Raw genomic sequence first — 14,802 nt, 5'->3', positions numbered from 1 at the left:
GGCCTCAGTTTCCCTTTCTGTAATATGAGGTTTGACTTACATTAGTGTCTTCAAACACACTCGCGCGTCAGACGTTCTGTTTTTCTCACACTCTTAAATCATTCTTTGGAACAGCACCAACTTTCAAAATTTGGCAGATTTCGCCCACACATCTGGAAGAGATATTTTCTGACTGTCTGGGTTTACCCACAGTGGTGAGAACAAGTGAAACTTTGTAACTGGGGCTGGGGTCCCCAAGAAATGCATCAGAAGTATGACTTCTTCTGCCTTTGGATCTGACCCTGGAATCTTAGGACCAGCGCTGCTGAGAAGAACAGATTTGGTGGTGGTGGCTGAAGGGTGAGTGATTAATGCTGCGGTGCTGGAAGCTGGAGCCCTCCTGCTGGAGTCTGCCTTTCTCCAGGGAAAGGGGATGGGTGTGCAAAGACAGCCACCCGGTCCCAAGGTCTAGGAGGCTGAGAGGGGATTTCCATGCGCCTCAGAAGCCAGATCCTTTATTTTAAGGAAGTAACTTACCAAGGTCAGTGCTGGGTTCAGCTCTTGAACTTGGGACAGTTTCTCACACACAGAGTTACATCGACCCCAGCCTGGGCCCACAGGTACAAGGAGCCTCTCGACACACACTCCCGACTGACGGTGGGCCAGGCCCTGTGCTAAGTCCCTTTACACCCACATTCTCACTGAATCCTTAATCCTGAGAGGTGGAGGTCATCCCTATTTTACAGGTGAGGAAACTGAGGCTCAGGGCCATGAAGCCACTTGGCCAGAGTCATGCAGCCATTCGGTGCAGAACCCTGGTGTGATAGATCCACTTGTTGTCCCTCAATAACCATTCTTCCCTTCTTCTTTTTGTAACAGAACCTCTGAAGTTTAGCTGGGTGCATGCTGCCCAGAATAAAACTACACTTCCCAGCTTCCCTTGTGATTGGCATGGCCACGTGACTAAAGGCTGACCCACGGATTGTGATATGTATGACTTCTGTGCTGTAGACTTAAAAGGCAGGGGCACATTCACTTGACTTTCATTTTCCTCCTTCCCAATGGTTGGAATGTGGATGTGATGGTGGGAGCTGAAGCAGCCATCCTGGGCCACATGGCTGAAAGCATGAGGAGAGGGTAGCAGAGCAACAAGATAGAAGGAGCCTGAGTCTCTGACGTCCTTGAACCATCATTCTAGCCCTGGATTGCTAACTGGACTTCTATGTGAGGGAAAAACAGACTTCCATCCTGATTAAGCTGCTGTATATATATTTTTATTGGGGGATAACTCTTGTTACAAGAGTAGATTGAAAAAGTCTAATACACACAACTAGGCAGGACCTCATTATCCCATTTTTTCATCAGGACAAAGGACGGGTCCTGTCATTTCTACTTTTTCTTTATCCTGTCCTCAAAACCAATTCCCAGATGATAATAACAGCAATTCCCATTATGAAGCCTTTCCTCAGCACAGTGCCCTGTACTGAGCTCTGTGCACAATTTATTCATGCTTACTCTTCACAACAACCCGTGAGGGGGACCCTAGGATGGGGGGTCTCACTTTTACAGATGAAGAAACTGAGCCTCAGAGGCTTGAAGTCCCTTCGTCCAGAAGGGTGGGACTTGGGGAGATGTGGCTCAAGCGGTTGAGCACCTGCTTCCTGCATAGGAGGTCATGGGTTCAGTCCCTGGTTACTCCTTAAAAACAAAAACAAAACAACAAGCAAATAGACAAAGATGCCAACTTGGGGGAACCGCTGTGGCTTCCCACATAAGAGGTCTTGGGTTTAATCTCTGGCCCGGGTACCTTGAAAAAAATAAAAAAGGGTGGGACTTGAACTCAGTTCTGACTCCAGGGCATGAGCTCTTGGTGACATACCCACCTATCATCCTACACCCTTCCCAGCAGCACGCACATATGCACACACCTTTGCATACACAACCCTGGAATAACAGACACAGACACACATGCCTTCCCACAAGGCAAGAGAGCAAGATGAGCATGGGTTTGGAGGCAGCTGGCCTGGCCTTGGACCCAGCTCTGCCCTCTGCCAGCAGCGTGGCCTTGGACAGACTCCTTGTTCTCTCTGACCTCAGTTTCCAGACGGGGGCCACCCTGGTCAATAAATGGCTGTTAATCTTCGTGTTTCTGTTCACCTCCCCGACAGTGACACGGCCTGGCCTCGCCCTCGCAGTGCCTGCACAAGTCTTTTTTTTTTTTTTTTAAGATTTATTTATTTCTCTCCCCTTCCCCCGCCCCACCCTGGTTGTCTGTTCTACTGGTTGTCTGTTCTCTGTGTCTATTTGCTGTGTCTATTTGCTGTGTCTTCTTCGTTCGCTTCTATTTTTGTCAGCGGCACTGGAATCTGTATCTCTTTTTGTTGCGTCATCTTCTTGTGTCAGTTCTCCGTGTGCGCCATTCTTGGGCAGGCTGCACTTTCTTTTGCCCTGGGCGGCTCTCCTTACCGGCACTCCTTGCACGTGGGGCTCCCCTACACGGGGGACACCACTGCGTGGCAGGGCACTCCTTGTGTGCATCAGCACTGCACATGGCCAGCTCCACACGGGTCAAGGAGGCCCGGGGTTTGAACTGCGGACCTCCCATGTGGTAGACGGACGCCCTAACCACTGGGCCAAGTCGGCCGCCCCTGCACACGTCTTTACACGGGAGGTAAAGGACGAGAAGGGAAGCTGTTATACACAGCAGCTGGCAGGGCCCAGCAGTCACCCTTCCCATGGGCAGCCCCAGGGACACTTTCACCAGGTGGGACCAGAAATCCTGGCCAGGGGTTTTGCAAAGACACACAAGATGTGTGGCTATCGCAGTCAGGAGGGACAGGCGCACGGTAAAGCTCACGCGCAGGTGCATGTGCGCACACCCATGTTCGCAGACTCTGATGGCCTCATCAAGAAAGAAGTCAAGGCCCTCGGTCCCAACACGTGCGAGAGTCACCCAGACATACAAAGTCCCAGGGGCCCAGAGAGGCCTCTGGGGATGGAAAACCCCCCAACACTCCCCATGACTGTCACTCGGGGAGGCAGGGACACGTGGGCACCCCGGAAGGGCAACAGGACAGCAGCTCCCCAGTGGGACACCCATGCCGCCAAGACTGGAGGCGGTGAGAACGGACACGGGCTCCAGGCCATCCCCTGGGCTCCCGCCTCGTGCTTGGGTTCCAGCTGGTCCTTATTCCTCCCCCACTTTACGTCCATCTTCCTTTCCCAAATGCCATCCTGCGGATGTCGAGCTCCAGCATCGGATGCAGATACAGCGGCATATAAGCCTGTTTAACCAGCTCCTGCGTTGTGCCAGGGCCACCCCCTCTAACCAATCCCTAACAGTTTTGTGTCTCTGATTGTACCATATCTTCTAGCAGTTTTGCTTCTCTGATTGTACTGTATGGTGGGTTGAACGATGGTCCCCAAAGATATTCCTCAGACCTGTGGAAATGTTCCCTTCCATGACACAAGGGACTCTGTAGATGGGATTATATTAAAGACTTTGAGATGGGGTCCTTATAACTGGGAGGCAGAGGGAGACGTGACGAGTGGGAGACGTGACAGCGGAGGGCAGAGGTTGGAGTAAGGCAAGGAAGGGGTCACAAGCCAAGGAATGCAGGCGGCCTCCAGGAGCTGGAGAAGCCCGGGAAACAAGCGCCTTGTCCCCTGAAGCTTCCAGAAGGAACCAGCTCTGCTGACACTGACTTTAGCTCTGTGACCGTGATCTTGGACTTCTGACCTCTAAGAGAATGAAGCTGCAAAGTTTGTGGTGATTGAGGCAGCAGCCATGGGAGGCTAACACAAACCCTGGCTGATCTGGAGACGCATCCAGGAAGTCACGCCACGGGGCGGGGAACCTCTAAGAGACACGGGGCACTCCAGCCCGGCAGTCACGGAGGAAGCAGGTCCGCGACTACCCAGGTCTCGGTGTCAGGAACATCCATCAGTGCTTCGCACACAGGGACCCAGACACACCCGGTCACAGGGCGGATGTCTTGCCTTAAGTGTCCTGGGGCTGCCATGACAGTGAACCACCCACCAGGAGGCATACAACAACAGGAGTTTATCGTCTCACAGTTGCAGAGGCCAAGGGCTGAAATCGAGGTGTCAAGGTGTGGGCAAGGTGAGAACCATAGGGGCCAATCCTTCCTCGCCTCGTTTGGGGTTGTCAACAACCGCTGCCATTCCTCGGCTTGTGGACCCATCACTCCAATGCCTGCCTTGTCTGCACATGGCCATCTTCTCCTGTGTCTTCTGTCCTCTTCTCATAGGGACACCCAACAGATTGGAGCAGGAGCCACTGGACTCCAGCATCACCGATGAGCTGTGCAAAGACCCTATTTCCAGGGAAAAGGACTTGACCCAGTGGTTAGGGCGTCTGTCTACCACATGGGAGGTCTGCGGTTCAAACCCCAGGCCTCCTTGACCCGTGTGGAGCTGGCCCATGCGCAGTGCTGATGCGCGCAAGGAGTGCCCTGCCACGCAGGGGTGTCCCCCGCGTAGGGGAGCCCCACGCGCAAGGAGTGCGCCCCGTAAGGAGAGCTGCCCGGTGTGAAAGAAAGTGCAGCCTGCCCAGGAATGGTGCCACACACACGGAGAGCTGACACAAGATGACGCAACAAAAAGAAACACAGATTCCCGTGCTGCTGACAAAAGAAGTGGACAAAAACAAGAACACGCAGCAAATGGACACAGAGAACAGACAACTGGGGGCGGGGGGGGGAAGGGGAGAGAAAGAAATAAAATAAATCTTAAAAAAAAAAAAAGACCCTATTTCCAAACAGACTCACAGTCCAGGTACCGTGGGGTTAGGACTTCAGCCTATCATTTGGGGGCAACACAGTTCAACCCCTAAGAGTTGTGCTAACACAGGGACCCACAAACTGTGGACTCCCTCCAAACCCCACATACACTCACGCACATATACACCCAAGGTCATTTAGGGAGCCCAACAGGGTCTCCTGGAGAGGTGTCACCCACCAGCTCGTCCTGAGACACAATGACGCAGTGATGCAATGTTGGAAACATTCCCAATCCAACACCTTGGAGGCCCAGAGTTATGCAACCCCTGTGGCGGTCCGTCTGAGACTCAGAGCCACTCAAGTGTCAGCACACAAAAATACCCTCCCGTCCAGAGCTCCTCGAGAAGCAGGCCCAGCCAAGCAAGGGACATGGTACAAAAATAGTTTATTATCAAAGAAATCCAACCAAAATGCCTAATAATTTACATTGTTATCAGTGCCCGCCTATGGTCGGCCCATCTCTCTCCTCCTCCTCCAGCTGGGCAGAGGGTAGAGAGGAGCGCTATTCCCTGCTTCCGCCAGTTCTGGGAGAGGGCAGGGAAGGAACGTTTGGGTTGAGTTCCAGGCAGGACTGGAACCTGAGAATAACGGGGGTGGGGGAACGGGGGATGAGATGTGGGCATTATCTGTACTCAGAAGAGGGGGCTTATGGGGAGGGGCATGTGTCTGTGCAAATCCTGGTCCCAAAGATTTGGGGGGGGGGCAGAGTGAGATCTTCACAGTTTCCAGGAGGGCTGATCCCACAGGGCAGGGAGGCCCCTCCTCATGAGTCCGAGATCTGCCCCCCCATCCCTCTCAGCTGCCTCCTGGAGCTGGGGAGAGGGGCACCGGCCGGCCAGGGGCTCGGAGGACCCCAGCGAAGGGCAGGAAGGCAGGTGGAGATGAGGAAGGCAGGAAGAAATTGGGGGGAGCCAAGGGGAATCCAGGGGGGTCCTTAGGGGGAGACTGGGAGGGCGAGGAGGATGGTGACGCAGAAAGAAGACCTGCAGAGGGAGAGTGAGACCAGGAATGAGGTGAGCGCAAGGCTGGATGCAGGGGGCAGGGGCTGGGCGCTGGGCCCTGGGTCAGGGAGAGAGGGGCTGGGGGCCTGGACCCCTGGGTCTGAGGGAGGAGGGGGCTGGGGGCCTGGACCACTGGGTCTGAGGGAGGAGGGGGCTGGGGCTGGAGCCCTGGGTCTGAGGGAGGAGGGACTGGGGCTGGACCCCTGGGTCTGAGGGAGGTGGGGCTAGGGCTGGACCCCTGGGTCTGAGGGAGGAGGGACTGGGGCTGGACCCCTGGGTCTGAGGGAGGAGGGGGCTGGGCCTGGACCCCTGGGTCTGAGGGAAGAGGGGGTTGGGGCTGGACCCCTGGGTCTGAGGGAGGAGGGACTGGGGCTGGGGCTGGACCCCTGGGTCTGAGGGAGGAGGGCTGGTGGAGGACCAGGCCGTGGGCCTCTTCCTTGGCCTGGGGGTCTGGAGCCGGTTTCTCACCGTTAGAGCTGAGGCGGCTGTTGCTCTCAGGGGAGGTGGTGGTGCCCCGCTCAGGCGAGGGGTCTGGCTTTGGTGTGGGGGCAGGCCGTGTGGCCTTGCCCCTCAGGATGTCGATGACCTGTGGAAAGACGTGGGTGTCACCTGGGGGGGAGCGGCTACTGTTGCCGACACATCCCCCTCTCCCCCTCTTCCTGCCCACAGGGTCTGTGACTTGTGCCTCCTCTGAGGACCCCCTCCTTCCCACAGCGCACAGTGGGCTGGCCGCTTCCTTTCTTTGTGCCCCGCGCCTCCCTCAGCTTTAAAATTCCCTCCATAGCCACATGGCCCCCCTGTCCCCACGCACAGGCACAGGCGCAGACTCCCCCCTGCACCCTGGCCCACTCGCCCACTCACCGGGCACACGTCCGCGGACGCCCAGGCTCCAGCTCGCAGGGCCCCGGGCGCAGGCCCCTCACGCACCCACCGCCCCGCGCCGCCCGGCCTCGGCCCCGGCGCCGCAGGCGCGCACTCACCCGGCGGCTGCGCGCCACCGTGAGCGGCGTGTCGTTGTGGCAGTTCTTCAGGCCGCTGTCGGCGCCGCTGCGCACGAGCGTGCGCACGAGCGGGAGCAGCCCGCGGCCCGACGCCGAGTGCAGCGCCGAGCTGCCCGAGTACATCTGCGCGTTCACGTTGGCGCCGTGCTGCGGGGCGGGGGGCGGCGTGGGGGGGTCAGCGCCGGGTTCAAGGTCGAAGCAAGGGCGGCAGGGTTGGGGCCAGCCGAGCGAGAGCCAGCGCCGGTAGAAGCCGGGAAAGGGAAGGGTCCCGGGGCGGGAGGGGAGCGCGGGGACCGGGCCAAAGCCGGAAGGTGGGGCCGCGCCGCGCCGTCGGGTGGAGAAGGCGACGAGGCCCCGAGGAGGCCTCGGGCTGGGGGGCGGGGGCGCACCCACCTGCAGCAGCAGCTGCACGGTGCTGAGGCTGTTGTTCTCCACCGCGTGGATGAGCGGGGAGCGGCCGCTCTTGATGTCCTGCGGCAGGGAGGGGAGGTCTTGGAGCCTCTCCAAGCTTGGCCACAGCCAACCGTCCCGGCGGTCCGACCCCCGTGTCCCACCCGGGCCGACTCCCACGCAAGCGCCACCCCTCGGGGCCCCGCACCCGGCCCTCCCCGTGGGCTCACCACCGAGTCGATGTCGGCGCCGCGCTCCAGCAGGAGCAGCACTGCCTCGTGGCACTCGGCGTTGACGGCCACGTGCAGGGCAGTGAGCCCTAAGGGGAGGAGGAGGCTGAGTCAAACTCGGGCCTAGGGCCTGGCAGCCCCAGGGGTCGTCTGGACAGCCGCCCCCTCCCTCCCGCGCTCTGCGGGGCCTCACCATCGTAGTTGCGGGCCTCCAGATCCACGGTGCCGGGGGCTGCGCTGTCCAGCAGGGCCCGCAGGCAGGTCGGGCTGCGGTGTTCGCAGGCCAGGTGCGCGGCTGTCTGGCCGTGGCGGTCCAGGGCCATGGGGCTGGCGCCGGCCGTCACCAAAAGCCGGACCACCGACGGCAGCGTAGTGATCACAGCCAGGTGCAGCGGGGTCTGGGGACAGCATCTGTGAGGGACTTGGGCCTTCCCTACACCCCAGTCCTGCTTCCCTCAAACTTTCCTGACCCCCAGCCTTGGGAGCCCTTCCTCCCTTAGATCTAGGAGCACAGGTGCCCACCCCCTCCTTCAAGACCCCAGGGTCCAGGCCTCAGAGCCCTCTTCCGTCAGACCAGGAGTCCAGGGCAGCTCCCTCTTACACCCAGGAACCCAGGTCCCCAGGCATCTCCTGGACCCAGAAGTCCAGCCTCCAGCCTCCTCCTTCCCCAAGAAACAGAATTCCGGGTCCCCAGCCACCTCCTCACTCAGATCCAGAAATCCAGGCCCCTACGCCCTCCTCCCTCAGCCCCAGGAGGCCAGCCCCAGGCCCCCTCAGCCTTCTCACCTGCCGGAGGTTGTTGTAGATGTCCAGCTCCCGGCCCCCGTGCTGGAAGAGGCTGACCAGCCTGTGCACGGCGGGCAGGTTACCCTGCACCACGGCGATGTGGAGAGGCCTGGGGAGGGGATCAGGGGCGTGAGCAGCTGGTCACCCCACACCCCCCATGTTCCTCGAGGTGCTGACTCAACATGCTAGAGGGGTGGGTTCGGCTTTGGAGGTACCTCCCGAATCCCACCACGTCCCATGCCCACTTCCTGCACTCCCTCCTGGAGTATTCCAGCCCCTCCTCACCCGCAGGTCTCCCAGCTTCCACCTCTGCTCCACCACTCTGTTTGCCACACAGCTGCCAGAGAAAACCCTCTTAGAACTGATGTCAGGTCACGGGCATTCTCTGCTCAGAACCTCCAGTGGCCCACCATGCCCCATGTGACTTTGTCTCCCCCTCTCCAAGCCCCTTGACTGCATTTCCTTCTCTGCTGGCCTCCTGTGGTTCCTGGGAAAGTCAGCAAGCTTGCCTCCCAGGCTTGCCTCTCATTCCAGCCTCAGTTGAGGCAGCAGGAGAGCGGCTCCCTCCCCTTCCCCCTTCCCGGGCCTTGGCCCCTCCACACCATCGCCTGGCTTGGTACAGGTGACCTGCTTCCTGTCTGAACCTCCCCCGCTGGGAGGTCAGCCTCATCAGGGCAGGAGTTTTGTTTCCAGGCCTGGGGTGGTGTCGGAGAGGTGCCTCCCAAGCCTGTGCTGAATCAATGGCTCCATCCCAACCATCGCCCTGGCCAGCCTTGAGGCCGGGAGCACGCTCCTACCCCTCTCTGGGAACATATTTTTCTCATCTGCGAAACCCGTGGGGATGAGCTGGTTAGCGAGGTCTCTTCCAATAGGGACCCAACGTCAGGCTCAGCCTGCAACCCCAAGACACCCAAGGGCTGAGCACCTGTGTGCTGCCCCAAAGGGAGGTGGGGACAAACTGAGAGGGAGTCTCTCCTTTCGGACTCCAAGACTCCCGCCCCCAGCTCTGGGAAGGCTCTGTGCTCTCTGGCCATTGCCCTCCATTGAAGAGAGCTGCCTGCCCAAGGTTGCAGCCCACGGGTCGGGCAACCATCCAGGGGCATCCAGTGGGCGGTCAGCAAGAGCGAGCATATGAGGCCCAGCTCCCTCACCAGCCTCGGAAGGCCATCAGCTTCCACCGTCCCCATGGGACAGCCGAGGCCTGGGGAGGCTGCACAGCAGCTCAGTTCTCCCTCTGCCCGCCCTCGCTTCCTGCACCCCATGGGTTTTGATTCTCAGAGTGCTCTGCCCGCCCCCTCCCCCAGGAACCCCCCAACCCAGAGCAGTCCTTTAGAGCAAGAGGCAATCTGGGATGATTGTGTGTGTTCGTGAGTGCACGGGCACGCGTGTGCACGGGGGTTAGGGCCCGTGATAGCTGAGGGCATGAGGTCCACGGTGTGGGCACAGGCTGCACAGTCTCAATTTCAAGTCCATTACTAGAGCAACTATGTTCCCATCCCTCACCTCTTTCCTACTCAGCTGGGGGGAGGCTCTCACAATTGCCAAATGTGCATCCAGAACCCCTATTTTAAGCCAGCTCCCTAGGTGGTCCACAGGGAGGTACAGAAATCCTGGGGCCCAGAATGTCTGGGGGAGGGGGCAGGCCAGCCAGGGTGGCCTATCGGGCTGCACCTTTCTTCCCCAGCGGTGTGACAGCACCAAGGGCAAAGTCTGGGTCTCCGTTTTTCTCCTCTGTCAAGTACAGCCCCCCCAGAGCGCCCACTTTCCCAGGAGATGATGCACGGGTCATGCTGAGCGTGGCTGAATCTTGGTCCTTGAAAGCCCAATTTAAAAAGAAACGATGGGGGAGAGCCGGACTTGGGCCAAGGGGTGTGGGTGGCGTGGGGGTGGGGGCTCCCGGGGAGGGCTCTCCCCCCGCCCCCACCGCCCCCCGGCGGCGGGCGGGGTTACGTGAGGGCACAGGGAGCGAATGATTTCAGAGAAACCGTCCAGGCCCGAGTTCCCATAAACGCGCGGGCCGCAGGGGGTGGGGCGGGGCTGGAGGAAGTGGGGACGGGAGGGGCGGCCCAGCCCTCCGACTTCCAGTAACAGGTCTGCGGGGCGGGGCTGCGCTTCCTGCTCCCGGGGGAGGGAAGCCTGTTCCGCCGGGGATCTACCCTGGCCACCCCCGGCACCCCAGCTTCCATCTCCACTTCGGGGAGGGGAGGGGGGAGCCCAGCCCAAGTTGATTTGGCTGCCCTGGGGGTGGGGCAGGACCCCGAGTCCTCCAGCCTCGGGACCCCTCTGGAACCCGACACCTCAAGACCCAAGACGCCACCTGGCTCCCTAACTGCCGGCATACGGGGGTATGCCCCCCCATCAAGATCTCTTGGGACCCAAGAATACATCGCCCCCAATTTTCTTCAGGGATACGAACTTGTAGACGGTTTCTCTGAGCTCTAGGTCCCCAAGCTGTCCCCTCAACCTGTGGGGACAGACTTTTCAGGCCCTAAGCAGAACCTGCTTCTCCGGTGGGAGAGTGATCTGCGCAGTCACCTGGGCCCCCCCCCCCTTAGCTGGTGCTTTGCTGTCTTGAAATCCTGGATTTCCGAAAAGGGGCCCTGCATTTTCATTCTGCACTGGGCCTCGAATTATGTATCCAACCTGGCCCCTAGGCCCCTTTGAGTGCCAGGCCCCCCAAACTGCCCCCCATGCTGTTCTTTGGCCCCCTAGGGGATGGAGAAATATGGTACCCCAGCCTCTGCACTCTGGAACTCAGCACGTTCCTTCCCCTCTTGGAGACCCCAATTTCCAGTTCCCCAGACCCTAGGGGGTCCAAACATCCAAGCCCTGGAGGCTCTGGCTGGCTCCCTTGAGGACATAGAAGTCGAGCCTCCCAAACTTTGCCCCATTTTGGGGGCCCAGAATTAGTGTTGCAGCCCCCTTGGGAACGCAGGCTCCCACCCCACTCCCACATGAAGTGGGGCCCACGCGCAGGCTGGGGCTGGGCCAGCTGCCCATTCCGGTAAAGTCTGGCCCCAGCGGAAGGGGTTAAGGTTAGAGGGAGCGCCAGGAGGGGGAGGCTGTGAGCGAGTGACGGCGGCTGACGTGGGGGAGGCTGAGCAGCTGGGCTGCGGTCAAGTTCTGCGGGAAGGGATTTCCCCCAACAGGCAGCTGAGGCAGAAGTGTTTGCGTGGGGGCGGGGGGGGGGGGAAGCTGGGGTGTGTGGGGAGAATGGGGAGGGCGGGTGGGGTGCGGGCTGGGACATCTCCTGCACCCCGCTTTCACAGGCCACCTACACCTCGCCCCTAGGAAAGGAAACAAATGAAGCCCATTTCGCAGAATACCCCTAGAAGGTCCCAGAGGTAGGGGGGGAAACTGGATTTTGTTGAGCCTTTGTGTATCTCCAGCACTTTCTCCTGCTTGGGCTCATGGGGGTGGCCCACAACCGCCAGTTTGAACAAGACCCATTCTCATGGACTGAGCACTTACTGTGTACTCTGCCCTGTCCTATGCACTAGGGCACCGAACCCTAATTGGGATTCGTGCTGCTGTGAACACCGATTGATTTCCAGACAAGGAAACTGAGGCCCACTCCTGCAGCAAAGGCCTGTGCAACCCCACCTGCGGTTTCCAGGTCTCCAACTCCCACACTTTCATGTACTGATGGTCCCTGTTTTTACAGAGGGGGGAAGCAGAGGCACAGGCCAGTGAGCAAGTGGCCAGCTGAGAAGTCAAACTTAGGTCTGCATTATAATAATAACCGTGACGGCCAAGTGCAGAGTGCTCACTATGTGCCAGGCATGGGGTTCCACACTCCTGTGTAGGCTCCATGGCAATCTCATGAGAATGTTCCTCCAGTTGCAGGTGATAAACCATAGGGTTTGTGGAATCAGTTTGGGGGGTCTTCACATTAGATCAGTGAAAGTTCAGCAAAGACAATGAAATAAATGGAAAAATACCAAAGTTGACCCCATGCAGTGAAGGTATTGCTTCGTTTTGTGCAATGTTTATTTCAAGTTCGTGTGTGTGTTTGTGTGCGTGTGCTGGGTTTGATATGAAGTCATAATAATAAATACTTATCAAGCCGCTACAATATGTTAGGAGCCTTATATGCATAATTCATATCATCAGTCAATGACATGTATTTCCCACTTTCGGGTTGTGATAAAATATTTGAAGCCCACTGCTGCCAAAACAGCCCTAGGAGGGAAGTGTTCTCAGGGTGCCCATTTGTCATAGGAGGAAACTGAGGCTCAGAGAGGGGCAGCGCATTGCTCAGGCTCACCAAGCCAGCAGTGGAGATAGGATTCTAACTCGGGCCAAGATAACTCAACAGCCCAAGCTGAGTGTCCCCAGATGTGGTGGCGAGGACGGCGGAGGGCTGTCCTCCCCACACCCTGTCCATTCCTTCCTTGGGGCACGGTCACTCACGTGTCTCCGTCCTCATCCGCACAGGTGGCCATGGCGATGTCAGCTGACAGGGGGTGTTCCATCGAACACACCATGGGGTACAGGGGGGCAGGCAGACTCAGCAGAGGAAATGGGGAGCCCATGGTTGGGGTCGGGTACAGAGGCAGTAAAGGTCCTGGGCAGTGGAGAACAGAGAAGGTCACAGGTGAGACCAGACCCAGAGACCCTTACCCCACTCACCGCCCACCTCCCGGCCTTTGGCCCTGCAGAGCTGCCTGCCCTTCCTACTTCCCAGGACCCTTGGCATCTTGCAGGCCCAAGACAAGCCCTTCCATGTCCCTCCTCTGGGCCCCCACGGGCTCCCTCCTCCCTGGTCACCTGCATTGTCACTTTTTTCAGGTGTCTGACCACCATCTCCTACCAGACAGCTCTCAATGTCACCCAGCAGGCGGACCCCAGGGGCTGTTTGCTGAGTGAATTTGTTGCTGAGGAAGATCAGGAATGGATGGAAAGCTGGGTGTAGTGAATGGGGTGCATAGGTAAAGGGTTTGGGGAGAGGGGAGGATTGGAGGGTGAGAGTAGGTGGTACCAAAGCCGATCCAAATCCAGCTGTCAGGAGGGATTGACTGTGGCAGCTGTCAAATCTGCATCCACCCACCACACGGAGGGGGAAAACTGAGGCCCAGGTTCTCATCCAGGGAATGGGAAAGGGAGGGGAGGCCGTGGCAAGGCCTCCGGACACACAGCTCGTCGAGGCTCTCCATCTGCTGCACTTCGAGGGGCTGGAAGGTGCAGAGACTGGACAAACATTTGGGTGTGCAAGGGATGGGCCCTCTGCAGCTTTTGGGGTCAACTGGGGATAGTAAGGTGGACATAGCTGTGGGATAGGGGATGCCCCTTTCACGAGGTCCAGGGTGGAGACAGGGGATATGGAGAATGGTGTGTGGCCCTCTCCACCATCCCCGCATCCTTAGGGGCCCCCCCATTCTGGACCCACATGTTTGCAGGTCCCTGCATTTCCAACACCAAACCTCAGGGCCCTGGAACCTTCTGCCGGAAGACCCTGAATCCCTCATTCTAGCCCTAAATCCTCGAATAGGAGAATTCCCCAGCCCTGCCACCCCCACCCCTCGAATCCTCACTCTTCAGAGCCCCTAAGGCCACCTGCCCTTGTGACCCCAGAGGGCACCCGGCCCCAGTCTCTGTCCGCTTGACTCATTGGGCCCCCAGTATTTGGGTCCCTGGAACTCCAGTTTCTGTTTCCTCGGATTCCTGTCATTCCAGATATTGGGGTGCTCAGAACCCCAAACTCGGTTGTCCTAATTCCCCATGCCCCCTGATATCTGGGTTCCTGAGATTTCTGACATCCTGGGCCCCTTCATGTCTGTCTCCTTAGAACTCCGTTCTCTGTTCCCCTGACTGCCTTTGGCTCCCACATATGTGGATCCTAGGAACCCCAGCTGTTTCTTGGGTCCAGGCCTGACTCCTCATAGCCCCAAATATCTGGGTCACTGGGATCTTGTAATTCTGGGTCTCCCTATCTGTGTCCCCAGGACTCCAGACTCTGCCTCCCAGTTCCCCAGGAACCTTATAAATGTGTCCCTGGGACCTCGGGTCCTGTCCCCCTGTCCCCAGCTCCCTGGGACGCCACACATTTGCGTCCCGACTCTGCCCCCTGGCTCTGATGACCCTGCGCCCTGTGCGGCCCCCACCCGGTCCTGACCCGCGGGGGCCACTCACCCTGGTAGTAAAGCGCCTCCGGCCGGGCCAGGCCGTGGGGGACCCCGGAGAAGGCCGCTGGGTCGGCGCCGCCGCAGAGGGGCTCCGCGGGGAGGACAGGGCCCGCGGCGGCGCGGGGGGCGGCGGGCTCCGGGGAGGGCGCGCGCAGCGGGCGCTTGCGGAGCGGCAGCGCGGCGCCGGGGGGTCCCGCGGCCTTGGGCCGGGTGCGCAGGTCCACGGGCCCCTCGTCCATGGCCCCCGCGGGGCATCGGGGCATGGGGCCGCCGAGCACGGCGGCCGAGCGGGCGGCCGGAGCGCGGCTCCGCTCGGCAGCACGGGAGGGTGGTTTCGCCGGGCGCCGGGACTTCCCCTGCCGCCGGCTGAACTGAAGGGACTTTTGTCGGCCGGGGCGGTGCCGGGCGCCCGCCTCCCCGCCCCGCCCCCCGCCCGGGGCCACCCGTCCGCCCCAGGGGTTTCCTGGACGCGCCGCCGCTCCCGCCGC

The 14,802-nt window shown here is 59.6% G+C and overlaps 1 protein-coding gene across 1 annotated transcript; it reads right to left on the bottom strand.

Moving 5' to 3' along the window:
- Positions 1–5,149: 5,149 nt before the first annotated feature.
- Positions 5,150–14,682, bottom strand: BCL3 (BCL3 transcription coactivator). Its single transcript, XM_058280398.2, has 9 exons — positions 14,322–14,682; positions 12,603–12,756; positions 8,190–8,298; positions 7,597–7,801; positions 7,404–7,492; positions 7,177–7,254; positions 6,763–6,930; positions 6,251–6,368; positions 5,150–5,764 (listed from the first exon to the last, which is right to left on the bottom strand). Exons 1-9 carry the CDS (start codon positions 14,575–14,577, stop codon positions 5,577–5,579), a joined length of 1,365 nt encoding a protein of 454 aa, XP_058136381.1. The 5' UTR covers positions 14,578–14,682; the 3' UTR covers positions 5,150–5,576.
- Positions 14,683–14,802: the final 120 nt, after the last annotated feature.

This window comes from Dasypus novemcinctus, chromosome 18 (assembly GCF_030445035.2).
Source record: "Dasypus novemcinctus isolate mDasNov1 chromosome 18, mDasNov1.1.hap2, whole genome shotgun sequence".
In the NCBI taxonomy this organism is placed as follows: Eukaryota; Metazoa; Chordata; class Mammalia; order Cingulata; family Dasypodidae; genus Dasypus; species Dasypus novemcinctus.
The sequence above is the reverse complement of the archived record's forward strand: the minus strand, read 5'-3'. Positions and strand labels throughout refer to the sequence as shown.

Excerpts from the sequence above, each read along its gene's own strand:
- BCL3 (XM_058280398.2), bottom strand. The coding sequence starts at position 14,577 with ATGCCCCGATGCCCCGCGGGGGCCATGGACGAGGGGCCCGTGGACCTG. Across the intron at positions 7,255-7,403 it reads GCGCCGACATCGACTCGGTG|GACATCAAGAGCGGCCGCTC; the intron begins GTGAGCCCACGG and ends TCCCTGCCGCAG. Across the intron at positions 5,765-6,250 it reads CAGCCGCCTCAGCTCTAACG|GTCTTCTTTCTGCGTCACCA; the intron begins GTGAGAAACCGG and ends CTCCCTCTGCAG.